This window comes from Myotis myotis, unplaced genomic scaffold (genome assembly GCF_014108235.1).
Source record: "Myotis myotis isolate mMyoMyo1 unplaced genomic scaffold, mMyoMyo1.p scaffold_m19_p_20, whole genome shotgun sequence".
NCBI lineage: Eukaryota > Metazoa > Chordata > Mammalia > Chiroptera > Vespertilionidae > Myotis > Myotis myotis.
In genome coordinates, this window is record NW_023416325.1 from 1,564,806 (window position 1) to 1,583,802 (window position 18,997).

Here is an 18,997-nt window from a genome sequence, read left to right on the forward strand (position 1 = left end):
TAAAAATCTCACCAAACTCCAAGCAAATAAATTAAAAAATAAACATTAAAAAAACCATACCTAGACACATCATAGCTAGTGTTGAAAACAAAGATAAAACCCTGAAAGCAGGCAGAAGGGAAAAGCCTATATATATATAGGGGAACAAAGCTGGAGCAGCCATCTCTAGAAACGATGCAAGCCACAAACAAAGAAGAAATATTTTTTTAAGTACTAAAAGAAGGAAACCTGTCAGCACAGAATTCAAAATCCAGCAGAAACATTTTTCAAAAGTGAAGGTGAATTGACTTTCTCAAACAAAAGCTGAGAGTGACCACTGACAGCAGACTGGCATTAGGGAAAATGCTAAGGAAACTTCTTTGGGCCACACGGAATAACAAAATGTGTGGCCTGATGTGTCTGCTTCATCACGTGGTAGCACGCGTCAGTTCTTCATTTCATTTTTCATTTTATTATGTTATTTTAAAAAATTTTAAATTGATTTTGAGAGAGAGAGAGAGAGAGAGAGAAAGAGAGAGAGATACATCACTCAGTTGCCTCCCATATGTGCCCAAACCGGGGGAATTGAACCCATAACCTAGGTATGTGTGCTGACTGGGAATTAAACCTGAGACCTTCCAGTGCATGGGACGATGCTCCAACCAACCGAGCCACACCAACCAGAGCAAGAGGATCTTTTAAAAAAACAAAAAAATCAAACAAACAAGACAGGCCCTGGCCAGGTAGCCCGGTTGGTGAGAGCATAATTCCTATATGCCAAGGTTGTGGTATCGATCCCCGGTCAGGGCACACACAAGTAACCAATGAATGGAACAACAAATTGATGTTTCTCTCTCTCTTTTCCTTTCGTTCTCTAAAATAATCGATTTACACACACACACACACACACACACACACGAAGATCTTAAAGCTAATACTGAGTAATTATGTCAGTGTTTACATGAAATTGGAAAGGTCATCTTTTCTAGGATGTCTAAGTATCTCCCAAAAGGCCATGTCTCTCCAGCACATGACACAACTGTCATTAATTACTTGTTAAATGAATGTCTTCCTTTCTAGGACAGGGCTGAGTCTTCTTGTTCAGCGCTGTATGGCAGGGTCTGGTCAGTGCCTGGCCTGCAGTAGGTGCTTAACAAGTATCACCAAGTGAATAAAATAATACATGGAAAGAAGTGGGGGGCAGGCTTGTTCCCCTGGCCCAAGGGTTCCTGTGTCTTCAACAGTGACAGGCACAAGGCATACTCACTGTCAAAGAGGATGATCCGGCCATCGCCACCACAGAGCTGGGTTTGATCCCCGAAGCAGACGCTGTTGCACTCAGTACTGGCTACCTCCCCATACTTCCAGTAATCCGGATTGTTTCCACAGAAGCAAGCATAGCCTGACTCCATCCCAGCAAACTGCCACAATAGAGAAGCAGGACTTGGTAAGTGTCAATCAGGGATGTCAAGTGAACTGAAGGATCCTGGCAAGGTTGGTCCCCAGAAAGCAGCCAGCCTCATCTTCCCAGCCCACCCTTCCCCTGGGACCTCTCCTTGTCCCATTCTTACAACAGGTCATTACACACTGAGGGAGGGAAGAGTAAGAGATAAAAGGAAAGGGAAGGAAGGAAATGAAACAACCTAATTTTCTTATTTTTTGATATAACAAACAATAGCATTATTGAATCTTAATGGCCAACGAATGAATTTCAGATAGAGGAATGGAGAGGAAGGAAATATTTTGGACTGGTGTCCAGGCCGGGCCCCTGAATTTATCAAGGAAGCAACCACTCCCTTGGTTTATTCCCAGATCGCCCATATAGCCAGAGATGTTCCTGCTCATAACACACACGCACAAGGAAATAAGTAACTCTGTCAGAAGTCAAATAGGGATGCCGATATTGGGGTTTTTCAGTCTTTGGACAAGAGAACTGCCTCATACTCCTCATTCCCAAGCCCCAATCTTCATCCAACTTCTCCTTGGCGGATAAACAGAGTTGTATGGCTTCACAGGTTATATTTCAAAAACTTATATATAGTTTAAAGTCACTTTTACATCTTTACCTGTTTCTATAGATATATAGCCACAGAGCAGTTACCTTGAACCTCTGACTCCGACAAAAACTGATGCAGGTTTGTATGGTAAGTTTGTTAGATGTTTTACTGGCGCCAGTTAGAGGAGGTGGGTTTCCATGATCCTTGTAGCAGCCAAGGTTTCCAGGCACTGTAGAAAAAAGAAAAACAAAAGAATTTCACAACATCTGGCTGTGAAACAACAAGAAGGAAAAGTGTTTTGTGCCAGGTACCTTCATCTCAGCCAATATTTCCACTCCTATGGCACAATAAATAACAAGTAACAAACTTTAAAAATGGAAGCCTAGTGTCGTCTGCTAAATGCCACACTTTTGTTTTATTTTGAAGAGTATGTGAGGCCCATATAACTAACCCTACGAAATTTTTTACCCGTTCACTATTGACAGAATTTAGTACTGAAGAGAACTAGAAATACTTTCCTAAAAATAGAAGCTACAATACATGAACTGTTTCAGAATCACTAGAGAGCAGGAAAATCCCTTGGAAGCCCATCGTCCTATGCCTTGTACCTCCCCTTGTTCCTTAAAAAGCGCCACAGATGGGTTTCCTCAAGATCCTTGGTAAGTGTATTAGTTTCCTATTGCTAAGAGAACAAATTACCACAAACCTAGTGGCTTAAAACAGCATAGATTCATTATCTCACAGTTCAGGAGGTCAGAAGTACTAAATGGGTCTTATGGGGCTAAAATCAAGTGACAGCTGATTTTCCCTCTGGAGGCTCCAGGGGAGAGCCTCTGTTCCTTGCCTTTTCCATCTCCTAGAAGCTGCCCCTATTCCTTGGCTTGTGGCAGCACCATTCCAGCCTCCGCTTCCATCATCACATCACCTTCTCTGACTATGATTCTCTGCCTCTCTGTTATAAGGACCTGTATGATTACATGAGACCTTACCTGGATAATTCAGGATAATCTCTCCATCTCAAAATTCTTAACTTAATCATACCTGCAAAGTCCCTTATGCCCTGTAAGGGATTACATAGACATTTTTATTTTTTTGGTGGGGGCATTATTTGGCTTATCACAGTAAACATTTAGTGTTTCACAATCACACAATCAGTTTGTTTGGTCTAGTAGAAAAAGCTGTATCTGACAATAAAGAAACCTGAATATATATATCAACTGTGGTAGACAGCTTTCAAGATGGTCCTCAATGACTCCCACCTCCTGGTGGTCATGCCTTGTGTAATCCTCTCCCCTTGAGTGTGGGTTAGACTAGTGACTTGCTTTTGACCAATAGAATGTGGCTAAGTTGTTGAATACCGCTTCTGTGATTAGGTTACAAGAGATTGTGACTTCTGTCTTGCTAGTAGACTCTTTCTATTGCCTTCCTGGCTTATATAGTTTTATGAAGAGAGGTCATGTGACAAGGAACTGAGGATGGCCTTTAGTCAAAAGCCAGCAAGAAAGCAAGACTTTCACTTTCTACAAAGACTGAATCCTATCAACAATTATGTATGCTTGCAGTAGATCCTCCCCCAGTGGAGCTTTCAGGTGTGACCAGAGGCCTGGCAGACACCTTGACTGCAGCCTTACGAGAGATCTTGAAGCAGAGGACCCAGAAAAGCCATGTGCAGGTTTCCTGACCCACAGGAAGTGTGAGACAATAGGTGTATGTTGCCCTAACTGGTTGCTCAGTGGTTAGAGCGTTGGCCATTGACTGAAGGGTCTCAGGGGCATGTACCTGGGTTGTGGGTTTGCTCCCTGTCCCCAGTCAGGGCACATGCAGGAGGCAACCAGTCAATGCGTCTCTCTCACACTGATGTTTTTCTCTCTCTCTCCCTCTCCCCCTCCCTTCCACTCTACTCTCTCAGAAAAGCAATGGAAAACATATTCTTAGGTGAGGATTAACAAAAAAAGAAAAAATGTATGCTGTTTTAAGTCACTACATTTTGGGGTAATTTGTTATACAGAAAGCGCTAATACACCTATATAATTCATACTAAATAAATGTTTATTGAATGAAGGAATTAATTTATTGTGGCCCATGCACAAATCAACATCTGTGTTATTAATTTATGAATCACTCCACTATCAGATGAAGCTCTTCCCTACTTTCTCTATTTGGTTCCTCACAGCTTATAGAAGTGAGTTATAATAAGACATGAATGAGGCCTGGTCCTAGAAGCACTTTTAGGTCAGTTAAGAGTGATATGTTTTCAACTCCAAAGTAAGCCACATAGACTCTTAGAAAGCATTTTTCCTTTGTGTTTACGGTTGGGAAACAGCATGGTCCAGTTTAATAAGCTTTATATCCACATTAATCTTTTGACATCTAAAAATACACACATATGTACGTATGTACACACACACACACACACACACACACTCACACACACACACTCTTAATTTCTGCCATCATCTACCTCTCACCAGCTCATTTTCAATTGGCAGGAAGGATCTCTGCTAACCCAAAAAGTCCCCCTTCCCCCTCTAAGCCAAGTGGTTACCCCTTCTTCTTTACGTCACATATGGTTCAAATATAACAAATGTGGCTCACCACACACATGCTAAAGTGCATCTTTCGGAAACAAACCAAGTCTCTATAGTAGCAAATGTAAACAGAAAAACTCGGGGCAGTAGAAGCCTGGTGTTCAGGGGGCCAGGCTTGGGAATGGCTGGGTTTTAGAGTTTAAACAAATGCAGTGAGTCAAGCATCTCTAGCAGGGAGTGCATCACATAAGCCACGTTAAAGGGACCTTGCATATGGAAAACCAAGCCATGCACTTAATGGTTCTTAGTAAGAACTACTTGATCATGATCATTCTGGTCATTTACTTTGATTTTTGTCTCATTTAGTCCATTATGCTCACCAGTAAGCATGTTATTAGGTATTAGTTATAGAGAGCCCAAGGCACATAACCATAAATGTGAAGATTAGACATAAACAAGGCCATGGGTTGCATTAATGCAGCTGGAACCTATTCACAACAATTTGGCAAGCAAATCCAGGCAGCTCATGTTCCACTGAAGCAGTGAGGTCCCAAAACACATCCTAAGGCAGATCACTGGAAATCAGATCACAGCACGTTGCTGCTCCATCCATCTGAATATCAATGGCCTGAGGTATCACCCTTATCGTCCAAGTTAATCACTTGCTGGACACTGTCAATTCTACCAGACATCTGTCCATGTCTCTCTGTCCCCACTGCCACTTCCCCAGTTTGGAACACCATCTCCTCCCTCTTGGGTTGCTGCTTCAGCCTCCTATTCCATCCTTGTTTCTAGGCTCACCCTACTCGAATCTAATTAGTCAGTTGCAACCAGGATAGTCTTTACAGTACATTCCAGGCAGAAGGAGTGGCAGGGGCAGAGGCCTAAGATAAGAATGGCCTTGGCCTTGCAGGAACAAAAAGAAGCGAGTATGACCAGTGACACACATACAGAGAGAAAAGTAACAGGAGCCGGAGAGGGATGCTTAAAGCTGGGGACCTGCTTAAAACCCTCGAAGATCCCTGGCTGCCCCACAAGGTGAAATCCAAACTCTCTCACATGTTACACAAGGCTTTCCCCCTCTGAGCTGCTCCCCTTCCCCATTGGATGATCCCTCTATCCTGGGCTCACACTGTATCTATAGGTCAAAATAAATCATAGTGTATTTGCAAGTTTCCCAATTGCACACTGCACTCTGGCCTCTGGACTTTTACACGTTATTCCCTCTGCTTGGAATATTCTTCCCTACTTAAGATTGCAGCCTGAGCATCATTTCCCTGGGAAGCCCCCATGGCCCTCCCCTTATCCCCTCACCCACACACAAGAAGGGTATATGTCCCTGCTATATAATCCTATAGCAGCCTATGCTGAACTTGATTCTGAACATCTGTTTATGTGTCCCTCTCCCCAATTACCCAGGAACCACTTAAGCATAGGACTATCTTTCGCACACCATTGTATTCCTAGGGCCTGGCATGGTCCCAGTCACATGGTAGGTGCTCTAAAACGGTGTTAAATGAACAAATGTTCTGTGTCGCCAGCTAAAATCATGGAGTGAGTGGGTAAAGGCACTTCTTAGGCAGCAGTGAATGAAGAGCACAGAGTAGAAGGGAAGAGCAGAGCTGATCTGTAACAACATTCACTTAAAGTGAGTAACCATTGGTTTTGAAACCTGCCTGCTCACTGTCCTCTTTGGCAACCTAGAAATACCATTTTAAATAACGGAGTTTTCCATAAAGGTTAACTTTAATACTTAAGATTTTATCTTTATCATTTTGGATGAAACCTTTCTAAAATACATTAGCTATTTCTTTTAAAACAACACCACCAACACACAAAAAACCCCCAAAACTTTAACCTAGTTTAACCTACTTTAAATTTTCTTGGTGGCTTGAGATCATCAAATATACTTCACCAAATGGCCCCAGACTGGTGTGCTATTTCTTTCTTCTTCTTTTTTCGAAGGGTGGAATCTCTCTTCGAAGAGCCCAGCCTAGCCCCTAAGCAATACTATTCTCCCAGCAGGCCCAAGGAAGCCAGCCTTGGTGTGTCTCAGTGATTTCCACAGGCACCTCTCCCTGGAGAGCCAGCAGTCCTTTCAACCTCTGGCTCCTAGGCCAAGTGTGCTCACTTAAGGGTCCTTTCCTCTAGGGCAGTGGTTCTCAACCTTCCTAATGCCGCAACCCTTTAATACAGTTCCTCATGTTGTGGTGACCCCCCAACCATAAAATTATTTTCGTTTCTACTTCATAACTGTAATTTTGCTACTGTTATGAATCGTCATGTAAATATCTGATATGCAGGATGTATTTTCATTGTTACAAATGGAACATAATTAAAGCATAGTGATTAATCACAAAAACAATATGTAATTATATATGTGTTTTCCGATGGTCTTAGGCGACCCCTGTGAAAGGGTCGCGACCCACAGGTTGAGAACCGCTGCTCTAAGGCAATCATATGGAGACTGGGGCTTCCCCATGGCGTGGGTCAATTTGATTTCAATGGACTTAGCCCAGAGTAGCCCAGCCAAGGCCTAAGAGCCAAATCTAGTCCCAAAGGCTGCCACTAGTTCTGAAGACCTGACCTAGCCCCTGAGACACCAACCTAGAGCCGAACAGCCAAAGCCAGTCCCGAAGGGTGGAACCCACCCCAGGAGCCAAGCCCAGACCTGGGAACAGCTGTAGCCAGCCCCAAAGGGCGGAGCCTAGCTTTTCCAAGTTCAGTTTTATCAACAGTAGGATGAGGAACAATACAGACCTCAAAGGAGAATTAAAAGAAGATAATGCAAATAAAGTAAACACTACAAGACCTGGCAAGATAGTATGTGCTGAATAAATAGTGTTTATTATCATTATATGGAATAAAGCTTTCATCATTCACTGCACAAACAGGAACAACTTGCTTAGTAACAGAAACATAAAACAGCGTTGAATTATAAGACAAAAATCAAAGGCAGCCACCTCAGAAAACTGGGTTTGATTCCAGATATTCAAATGTTAATCTCTTGCATTTATCTGTGGGCTTTCATATAAGCATGTTGCATGAAATCCATAGCCCTTCAGGATGGCAGGACAGACGATGTTATTGCTGTGTGACAGAGAAGAAACCAGCGAGGTTAAGGGCCTTGACTGGGGGAGGGTGGTTGGGGGGGAATACAAGATGGAAATGGAGAGCAGAGTGGCGCTCTAGGGGTACCGATTCTCACACCATGGTGTTTTTTTCTAGTGTCCCCGGCCCTTTTCCTGATAGGCCCAGTCTGGGGAGCTAAATGAACATGACTTCCTGAGATTAAAGACAGAATTCTCAAACACATTAGTCCCTCAACGCTCTGTGCACCACAAGGCCAGCCTCTGAAACAGTGGCAGCCTCTACGTGGTGCCACTGCCCTCTGAGTCGCACTGGAAACTGTGGCTCCAAGTCTCCCCGGAGAAGACACGTCATGGACTCTTCAAAAGCATTACTGGTCAACTGAGTGGATTTCCAGGCTGTAACCCACCCTCAGCTCTTCCCAGAAGCAGAGAGGAAAACTCCATTTGAAAAAGGATATTTGTTCTCAAATTCCTTTTCATTTCCAAGACCACTTTAAAGTCCTGTGGCTCAGTCATGCATTTTTCGTCTTACCAAAGAGGCCTCATCACTTTCAATTTTTAAAAAATCATCTTAAGATACACACGAACCCCTTGTTTATCATAGTTGATGCTTTAAAACTCATGAGGGTTAATTACCAACATTCTCTTCAGATGTTCAGAGTTCCTGACATATTAGTTTTAGAGATGGCTGAGGGGAGATGGCCCTCTATTCAGATGATCCCAGGAGCTATTGTTCTTTGACTATCACAAGGGACTGTTGGAAGCAACCAGGCAGGCTTATTAAACACCTGCTACATTCAGATATAACTGTGGCCTCACTGTGAAGGGGCTGCACACATCTCCACGGGGCTTCCTCAGCTGAAGACCACCTACTGCCCACACACCTTCTCAGAGATCCTGCTCCCACAACGGCTCCTCGTTGGTGACTGACTACAGGACCCACGCCTTTGGCCAAGGCTTACTCCCCCTGGGGCCACCAGATTTCTCTCCCAGGAAGCTGGAATTGGGATTCCAGTTAGTGAACGGTAGGCACTGGATTTGTAGGGTTCTGTCAAGTGGGGGTAAGGCGACCAGCCATGTTTGAGCCATGTGAGTTGATGGGTGAGCTGATTCTGTTGGTACACAAACAGGAAGAAGGATGATAGCCATGCTGAGAGAGAGGCAGAGGTGGGAGGCCATGTGGCCCTAGAGAGAGTTGGCAAGAGGGGAAACTTTCTTGCCAGGTTCTTGGGACTCTGGGGTTGAATTTTATGATATATTCCCAATGTTCTTCCAATAAATCAATAAATTCCTTTTGCTCAAGTCAGCTTGAGGGAGTTCTATTCCTGGTTATCAAACAATTCCTAATGAAGACATAAAGCAGAACCATTATGGTAAAAGCTCAATATGAATATGCATCTTCAGATGGTAATTTGCATAAGCAGAAGTCCTGGCTGTTACTATGTTTTCTATTCCAGTGCTCTGGTCAGATCTGGGACATTTGTTTAAGAAACTAAAAGCGCCCTAGCTGGTTTGGCTCAGTGGACAGACAGAGCGTCAGCCTGCGGACTGAAGGGTTCCGGGTTCGATTCCAGTCAAGGGTACATGCCTGGGTTGTGGGCTTGGTTCCCCGTAGGGGCTCTGTAGGAGGTAGCAGATCAACGATTCTCTCTCATCATCGATGTTTCTATCTCTCCTTCTCCCTTCCTCTATGAAATCAATAAAAATACGGGTGTTTTTTTTTTAAAAAAAGAAACTAAAAGCAAAGTTTTTGTCCAATGTTTTAGAAAACTCTTCCTGAATCTACAGAATATCTATTATTTTTTCTTATAAGTAAAATCTGCTTCTTTGGAAATGATGCAGTGACTCTGCTTATTTTAAAGGTCATTTAACCTTGTGTGGCAGAGCCCATCTCCTGCCCCAGGCACTCAGCCTTGGTGCCTCGGTGGCAGATCTCTTCTTTCTGTGGTAGGCAGTTAGACAGACATGAGCAGAGCAAGGAAGATAGACCAAGTACAGAAGGCCACCAGGGTGCAAAGCCCTGGGTGCCAACAACAGCCAAATCTGGGAAAACAAGAACCTCCCTCCCAGGGTAACCTTTTCTCCCCCAGCATCTCACTGGTTATTCAGTTTGGATCCTTCCCTGACCTTTCCTCCCCTGGCATGTCGCTAGTCATGTGGTAGACCCCCTTGGAGAAGGAACAAGGAGCCAAAGAGTGGCCTCATGCACGTCCCACGTGGGCCCCTGCATGACCACTCCTTAAGCATTAACCCCTGGAGATGACGTCTAGGCCTCAGTAGTGTTTCAGCTCGAAGCCAAGAAAAATAGCAAAACCAGACAAGTGATGCCTCTTTGACTAATAACCCCCTGCCCTGGCCAACCAATCAGTGCAGACCACCACCCTGAAAGGACACACCTGGAAAGCTGATGAAGATTCTATTGAGATCCTCCCCTGGGACGTCCCCTAAGTCCCTACCCTTTGGACCAGGACCCAGTGCGCTCAGCTCAGGAGCACGCTCGTGCCTTTCCCCTCCTCCTCTTCTGCTCCCTAGGCTCTTTACCCTTCTCTTTCCTAAGCTCCAAGGGCCTCTTTTGCCTCTGTAATTTGTTTCCTGAGCCCATTTCTTCTATCTCTGTGACTTTCTAAATAAACTTTCTCTTATAGTTTAAGTCTTAGCTCTGAATTCTTTCCCAGCCAGAACTCAAGTACTGACATTGCTGAACCAAGGTTTGGTCTGACCCCAGTGGCCCAACACCGATGCCATTCTCACCTCCAACACTTCCATGGGAACAAGGACTAAGTACACACACGACTTTGCTGCTTGAGTCCTATCGGAGGACCAATCATTTAGAATACTTCCATCAGAGAATCAATGGGGTAAGTGTAGATTCACCCACACTCTCAGCCTGTGACCATGAGTATGCTGAACCCCATCCTGTCCATCTAAAGCAGCGGTTCTCAACCTGTGGGTCGCGACCCCTTTGGCAGTCGAACGAACCTTTCACAGGGGTCGCCTAAGACCATCCTGCATATCAGATATTTACATTACAATTCATAACAGTAGTAACATTACAGTTATGAAGTAGCAACGAAAATAATCTTATGGTTGGGTCACAACATGAGGAACTGTATTTAAAGGGCCAGAAGGTTGAGAACCACTGATCTAAAGCCATTCCAAATCTGCCACCTGCCATCTTGGTCCAAGTCCTATCACAATACGGCCCCCCTTACCTCTATGCATTAATTTCTGAACAACAACTCTCCTTTTCAGTCACTCTGAATCTTCAAGTAGCCCCCACATGTGTCTCCGAATCTATAATAACTCACTCAAATAAATAAGTAAACAGCCTTTTCTCCTCTATGACATTTTAACTGTCGGGGAAGGGAGTAAGAGTTCCTAAGGATTCTGACTCCCCGGATGTGTCACAGCGGTAGTTCTCTTCTGGTGGGAGTTCCTCTCTGAGATGTAATTTCTGGTTATTTAATGTGGTAGACAGTCTCCAAAGGAGACTCTAATAATCACCCCCGCCCCCCATACATGCGTGTCGTTCCCTACTTAAATAGTTGGAATCAGTTTCACCTACTTGTGAATATAAGCTGGCCTTTTGATTTCCTTTGATCAATAAAATCAAAGGTGGACTTCTGAGTTCATGCCTTGAGAGGACTGGTAGCTTCTGCTTCCTCTTACTTGGAAGCAAGCTACCACAGAAGAGGTCCGACTACGCTGCTGAAAAGAATGGTCACCCAGGTAGAATCCTGAAGCCATCCTGAATGCCCTGGCCCCAGCAGAGCACCCAGCTGAATGCAGCCACCCGATGGAACCCATAGGAAAGTAGCAGAGGAACAGCCTGGCCCAAACTCAGCCAACCCACAGAATCAGGAGAAATGATAATCTGTTGTTGTTTTAAGCCACTGGGGTTTGGGGTGGCTTGTTAGGCAGTAATAGACACCTTACTTGACAAAAGGTCAGCCCAAGTTCAAGAGGAATGATACAGCTGTGTCTCTGGGAAGAGGAGCTCAGTTTATTGACTTGAACTTTTTTCGCAGGGACACCACAAATACCCCAGGCAACGAACCACAGGGTCATCTTTTACTTTTTCTGCTGTTTCATCCCTTATATATTGCACTTGTCATCAAGTTCAGTCTTCTTCCTAAATGCATCTTGGATTTAACCCTTCCTGACTTATCTCATTGCTGCTATCATTGCTCAGGCCTTTATGCCCTGGATTTAGAAATCTATACCCATCCTCTCTTCCCCAAACATCCTTCCCCTGATCCACCCTATAAAAGTACTCTGGGCTCATCTTCCTAAACCAGGGCTTTCAGTATGTCAGTTTCCCTCGAATCAACTCTGACTTTCAAGGTCTGATCTGGTTCCTCTCTGTCCACTCTTCTACTTGGGCAGCTTAGTTCCCAACCCACAAGCACACCACTCCTGTGACCTTCCTCCAAGTCTCTGTCAGGCTCTATCTGCCCCATCCAGCTCCATCTGCCTTTCTCCATGAGGATGCCTCCAATTTCCACAACCCATCCTGGGCCCTTTCATCTTCAAAAACTCACAGCACACTAACTCATAATTCAAGCTTATTTATATAACTGGTGGGCTAGTGTCCAATTTTCTCCTATGTTTATAACTCAGATTCCTAATTACATCATAAGATTGAGGGTAGGGACTACTTCTTATGTTTACATATATTCCTTACAGGCAAGTGCTGGTGTAAAGATGTTCAGTAAAATCATCCTTAATGATCTACATGAGTTTCCCTTTTTAAGTGATTCGTACGCTTTACACAACTGCGCTTTAGAACATCTTAGAAATACAGTATATATCTGTCCCTGAGGAAAATGTCCATTTGGTTCAGAAAGCCTACACTTTTTAATGGAAAGTTAAATAATGTCCACTGCCAAAAACAAAGACTAACTGAGTAGATGCCATATCTGCAACCACAGAGCGGCATTGCAGGAACAAATGCAGGACCTCTCGTGTTCCCTGAGTGCAATGCCACCACAGATGCTGAGGCACGTCCCTGAGCCCCCTGGCCAGTCAGCTATAAAAGGAATGGACAGAAACAGCACGCAGGTTAGGAATGACCTATTTAGGCCCTCACACGCCAGTGGGAGTCTTTCCTTGGGGGAAGGCGGAGGCCACCACAATACCTGCCAGTGCTTCCATGCCTACCATGTGCTGAAATCTGAGGATCGTGTATATTTTACTCATTAATCTGCAAAACAACCCTGGAAGGCGTGGATGACGAAGCCGAGGCCAGGGGAGAGTCGTTTTGCCATAAACTATTAAATGAGGAGTGCATCAAACCTAAGCTCGTGTGACTTCAAGTCCACATACGTTTTACTAGTTTGCATTTTCTTTCTTATTGGAAGACACATGATTTCACATCATCAAGAATACTTGTGAGCACCTGTTATGGCCTCCACTGTGGTAGGTGTTGTGGAAAATTGTTAATATGGCTTGATGGGGGAAAGCCCCCATAAATTCCATCAGCACCCCTCCATAAATAACATGCAACCCAAGTAAAATGAGGGTGCCTACTATATAAATACAGCTTTAAAAGAAATCCTTCAGTTCCCCTTTCTACCTTAAGCCTCTCCTTCACAGAAATTCCAGAGCTACCCCTGCTCTTATCTTTGAAAAATTTAGTCTAGTTGAGAAAACAAAAACTACTCTTATAAAGCAACAATAAACAAACAAACAAACAAAAAACACCAGGATTCTGACAATGTTAACTTGGGCAGTCTAAAGGGTTCAATTAAAAACATTATGTAATTGTAATAGAAAAATAGAAGAGGTGAAAAAAATTAGTATGCATAATTTATATTATTAATGTTCACTTCAATATTGCTTTGGCTATGGCCTAAGTCTGAGGTTTTGCTTTAGCCGTACAGTGTTAATGATGCACAGAGACGCTGTGTTTTTTTCAAGGTGAACTTCAGCTCATACAATGAAGACATGGAGAGACCCTGAGGCCTGGATAAGGCTGCTTGATGTAGTGTTTCATGCAAAGGCTCCGACTCTGGGGAGCCCCTTCCCAGCTGAGGACAGCTGGGCTGGGAACACCCGCAGAGACAGTCCAACATTCTGCAGAGCCGCTCTGCTGTGCAACAAATGCTTCCTGGATACCATTGCAGCCGGCCTTACTCCTGGGGCTTGGGATTTCCCAAACCCAAAGACGAAAAGAAAATGACTTAGAGCTTACAGCTTGAACTGCAGACCCTCTGTCGCCACTGAGTTAATCCTTTGGTTTCCACAATGTCAAAAAGGCAATCTTAATAATTCGGCATACTATCAGAATTTCAAACTCTAATTCCCAAACAATCCACAAAGAATATTCTCAGGAATGACCTCAACAGTAGCCTGGATCCATCCCAGGGCCCCTTTTTTTTTCACAGAAATAAAAGAAATGGTGCTTTTCTCAAGTACTGGAAAGAAAGGGCACCGGTCTTGCCATTAGGAATCCTAGATTCAAATCCTGTTTGGTTCAGAGCGTAAACCTCATCAAATCACTTAATTACTTTAGCCTTATTTTCTCATTTGAACAATGGGGCATGGGTGGTTGGAAGAGGACATACCACTTGCTTCATAGGACTGTTGAAAAAAGATAAATAAGATAATGTGAATATAAATGCTTTGTATACAGTAGGTACTCAATAATAGCTCAAATAAAAGCTAAAACATACTAAAAATCAGTGTTGACATTAAAATGCAGAAAACATTTCCTATAACTGAGAGACCGCCTTGGCCACCACTGCCAAAGTGCCCTTGGCTTTTTACCCAAACTCTGAACATAGCTTTAAAAACTCTTAGTAGGATGACAATTGGAAGTTTTCAAATCCTGGTTTTTGGGCTGCATTTTTGTAAGGAACAACAGACTTGTTTTAACAAAGGTCAGGGTGTCAATTAAAAGGAACTTGAGCCTGTGAGGTCACTGGCTGAGACTGACCAGAGGTCCCATATTGCCCAGGTGCTATCACTGGCATCCTGGAAGGGCTGGCCTGTGTGGCTGATACAAGTGAGAGAACGTCTCACAGATTAAGAGGGAGAAGCCTTGCCCTACATCCCTAATATGGAGACTTAAGAAACTATGGAGAAACGTCTCCTAACACTCCACACTCTCCTCAGCCTCATCACCATCTTCCTGGGTCAAGTCCAAGCTCCAGATCCAAATCATAAGACCTCCCGTTATCTGGCCCCACCTAATTCTTTTCAAACCTCAACTCCTACCTTCCTTCTTAAAATTTCTGTCTCAGCAACACTGGCTTTACTTGGGCATTCGAGTGTGTGCACATGTGCACACAAACTGTTCCCTCTGCCTCCAATGTCCTCTCTGCTCCACCTGCCCCTGCCATCTAGAACTCAGCTACTAAAAAGCATGGCCCTGCAACTCCAGCATCCCAGGGGCCTGTTAGAAACAGAGTCTCAAGTGTATCCCAGGCCTACTGAATCAGAATCTGCGTCTGAGTAAGGTCCCTGCTGACCGCACTGCTACATTTTTACATGGAACCTTAACGTTGGATAAGCCCCTCACCGAGGCCCCAGGTCTTATGTCCAGAAGCCCTCTTTGACAAACAGGAGCCCCTGCCTCCCACCATGCCAGGCAGCGGCCCTCTTCAGTACTCCCAACCCCTTGCTCATCTCACTTGCTATAGAGTATCTCAGATATCCCCATCTGTTTATGTGTCTGTCTTCAGTTCTAGACCAGGGGCCCCCCGACCCCAGGCTGCAGACCAACGCCATCCTTGTGTCCCCATCTTGTATAAGGTCTAGCATATGATTGGAGCTTAAAAAAATGTTATTTGTCACAGCTAATAACCTCTAGAGTCCTTGTGATTTTAAACTTTAGTAACTAACTTTAAATATCTTTAACTTTAATAATAACTAACTTAAATAACAGTTTTAATAACCTTAAATAACTAATAGCTTTATTAACTTCAATAACAAAAACTGTAATCACTAATTTAAATAACTAACACAGATACTTGTGAGCTACATGTAAAAATATTACAATTTAGGTTACTCTTTTCTTTTTCCAGCCGGGGCAGCTGCTGTGAGGACGATGTGCGGGCCAGGCAGGGCAGTGGGACAGGGTCTAGGTTACTCTTATTACACATTTGAATCCATATATTTTGAATGCATTTAATTTTTTAATATTTAAAATATCATAAAAAAATAAAATAAAATATCATACATTTAAAAATATTATAAAATTTATATTTTGCAATGGAAACTTTCAAATATACACAAAAGTAGGAAAGAATAATGAGCCTGGCACTCTGCATCAACAAATGTCCACTTTTTTTTTTTTTTTTTTACTCTGAGGTTTTTTTAAAATTGATTTTTAGAGAAAGAGGAAGGGAGAGGGAGAGAAAGAAACATTGTGAGAGTGAAACATCAACCGGCTGTCTCCTGCACGGCCCTCCTGCACAATGGAGCCGGTATAGAGAATCTAATCAGCAACCTTTCCATACACAGGATGACACCCAGCCAGGGCCAAATGACCACTTTGTAAAAAAATAAAATAAAAAAATTCTCATTTCATCTATTTCCCTCACCCCACCTACTCACTTTTGGGGAGGCTGAACCATTTTAAAACAAATCCCAGATATAATATTATTTTAACCACAAATATTTCAATATGTATCTATAATTTAAAAGAATTTTATTGTACCTAATACAATTAAGTGATTCCTTAATATAATCTAATAGTCTGTATTCAAATTTTATTATTTCAAAGATGAATTTTTATAGTTGGATTTATAGAAATCAGGTGAATGATAGTAAACAAAAATAGCTCTCAGAGATGAAAGGTAAGTTTTTCATGCATGTGGCCCGAATCAGCTGTGTGTGAAGAAAATTATATTAGCTTTTAATGCCATTTTCAGGTTCCTCCCCCAACTCACAACTAGATTATCTACTTAAAAAAACAACACTGTTATAAAGAACCGATAAGAAAAATAGAGCAAAGCAAGAGCAATGCTGAGGTCCATACAAGATGTCACTCAAGCAGTAAAATAAGTGGGAATTAGAATGGTGAGGAAGGTTTTTTTACAAAAGGGAGATAAGCAAACAACAGATTTTAAGCCAAATGATTTCCCCTGTAAAGGTCAAACCAGCAGGACTTACAGAGTTAGAGTGGGCTCTAGAGGGATGATAAATTTGATAATGTTGGAATTTGCTTTTAAAACTCTGTATTTCTTTTGCCTGCACTAAAAACTTGGGGATTCTGAGAAACACACCGGCAGAAGTGGTTTGAGGAGCAAATCCAATTACCGTAGAGTGTGCTCCTTGGAACGGCAAGTTCTGATCCGTGCTCTGTAGGTCAAGAGCACAGTTCAAATTTCTCTGTGCCCCCTTTTGAGTCACACTCCCTCGCTGCCTCCCTGCTCGTTTTAGCTCTCTGTGTAACACGCCGAGGGGCAGAGATTCCGGTCTTCACACAATGGCCCGCCATTCAACCACACTCTGCTTTGTCCCTAAACATTCATTCCCCCTGGCTCCTGCTGGGTCTGTTATATTCAGATATGAACTTTCCAGGAGTCTGATCATGTCACAGGCCTTTTCCTGTATGACAAGTTCAGTGCTAATCATGAATAGCGGGACTTCACACAGAGGGTTCGTATTATTCATGAAAATTATGACTCCACATCCAGAAATAGGGCAAAACTGGCCTAAAATAGGCAGGCATGTATTCAGTTGAGTCCACTAAGGCAATTACCAAGGTCTGTTGCTGCAACTATCACAGGAGTCTTTCTCAACTATGCTAATCAGACACACTCGATGCACAATGTTCTGCCAGATTCAAGGTTTGAGCCTCAGCTTGGTGGGGAGCCTTGGTGCCCACAGGGTGAATGTAAGGTTTTTCCAAAGAACCTCAATATCATCAAGCCAGGCCCTCCCAACCCCCTCAAACTAGGTACTGCCCAGTGCTTATTCCAAATTCCTGTAAGTCTCCCTACCTAGACCATTTCAAGGCCAGCATTAGGAGCTTTGAGAGGGTTATCAAAGGGCCATACAAAAAGGAAATGATATTAAATTTCCCTTTTTTGGAGCAACAAATATTGAATTAGAGGGGTACTAGATGGCTTGTACCATTTTTGCTCTAATTTTCTCTTCTGAACCTTAGTTTCAGTGACCACATTGAGTCAGCTCCCACTGGCCCAAATTATATTTTATAAATGCAAGTTGAGGATTATCTTTCCAAACAAAACTGCCAGATTGAAATCCCCTCTTTGCCATTCCTGAGAGAATGACATACATAGGCTGGTACTAAAAGACTATCTTTGTGTCGAACAAATGGACCGAGGAAAATCTGCTTTCCTCTCCCCCTGTCCCTTTCTTCTTTACATAACTAGGGCCAAATGAGATGTTTTTCATTTTAAAAATTTGATTAAGCAGACTGAGCAAAAGCCCTTTCTTCTGGTCTTTACTGTTTTCTTAATTGTGGGACTGAATCAAGACGTACACATGCTGGAAGGATAGTGAAACCAGAACCTAACTGCCAAGCAGGGGTGACATTTGGAAGTTTAACTTATGAAAGGTGAGCACTGGGCCTCCAGCACCAATTTAGGGGCCACCCTTTCCCCTTGAGGCATCAGAATCTGGACAGTTGCAGTGAGCATGAGTGTGGGGGTCCCAGGTTCCATGCAAACCACCATATCACTCTATATACACAGGCTCCTGACCTGAGGAAAATGGAAGGAGGCAGGGCAAGGAGCAGGTTTAAATAACAAGGAAAAAAAATTACTCAGGTAAAATGACTATAAATGAGCTGTCCTGTTTCAGCTCTAGGAACTGAGAAACCCTGACCATTTGGCATATTTAAGAAGATATTACAAACACTACATTCGGAATCTCCTTATAGTACCATGTTTAGTTTTGGTTTCTGTACTTTAAATCTTCCTACAATATTTTCTATCTTGTTTTAAAGTATCTTTCTAAGGTTCCCTGCCACATCATATATTTCCTAAGGGTCAGGGTATCTTCCTGCCTTTGTATCTTGGATATCATAAACACTAATTATAGGAATAAAGGAGTGAAACAGTTAGAAAACAGGCCTCCTAGTAAAAGACTAAAGAAACCGGGATGTTTGGGATTTGGGTTTTTTGGTAGTAGAAAGGGACAAGTTGTAAGTTTTCATAAAAACAACAGAACCTCTAAATGCTAATGTGAGGAAAAGGTCTATCCCATTGGCTTTGGAAGGTATCTAGTTAGATATTTGGAAGGTATCTAGTTAGATATTTACCAAATATCATGTTTCAGGGAACACAGCACATTAAATCCAAATAATAAGTAGTGTCATAACTTAATTTCACTGTCTTTATTCATTCTAAAAAAAAAAAAATTCATTCACAAAAGTATAAGGTACTTTCCCTGGCTTGCTACTATTGCCATCTCTACTCATGAAAGA

At 42.9% G+C, this 18,997-nt stretch overlaps 1 protein-coding gene across 3 annotated transcripts in view; it reads right to left on the reverse strand.

Moving 5' to 3' along the window:
• KREMEN1 (kringle containing transmembrane protein 1) overlaps positions 1–18,997 on the reverse strand; it is a 55,081-nt gene that overhangs the window by 16,450 nt on the left and 19,634 nt on the right. For all 3 annotated transcript variants that reach the window (XM_036353545.1, XM_036353544.1, XM_036353543.1), the window contains exons 4-5: positions 2,081–2,205; positions 1,247–1,400 (exon numbers count right to left, since the gene is read on the reverse strand). In XM_036353545.1, the coding sequence (XP_036209438.1) occupies positions 1,247–1,400; positions 2,081–2,205 (279 nt within the window). The remainder of the gene's footprint in view (positions 1–1,246; positions 1,401–2,080; positions 2,206–18,997) is intronic.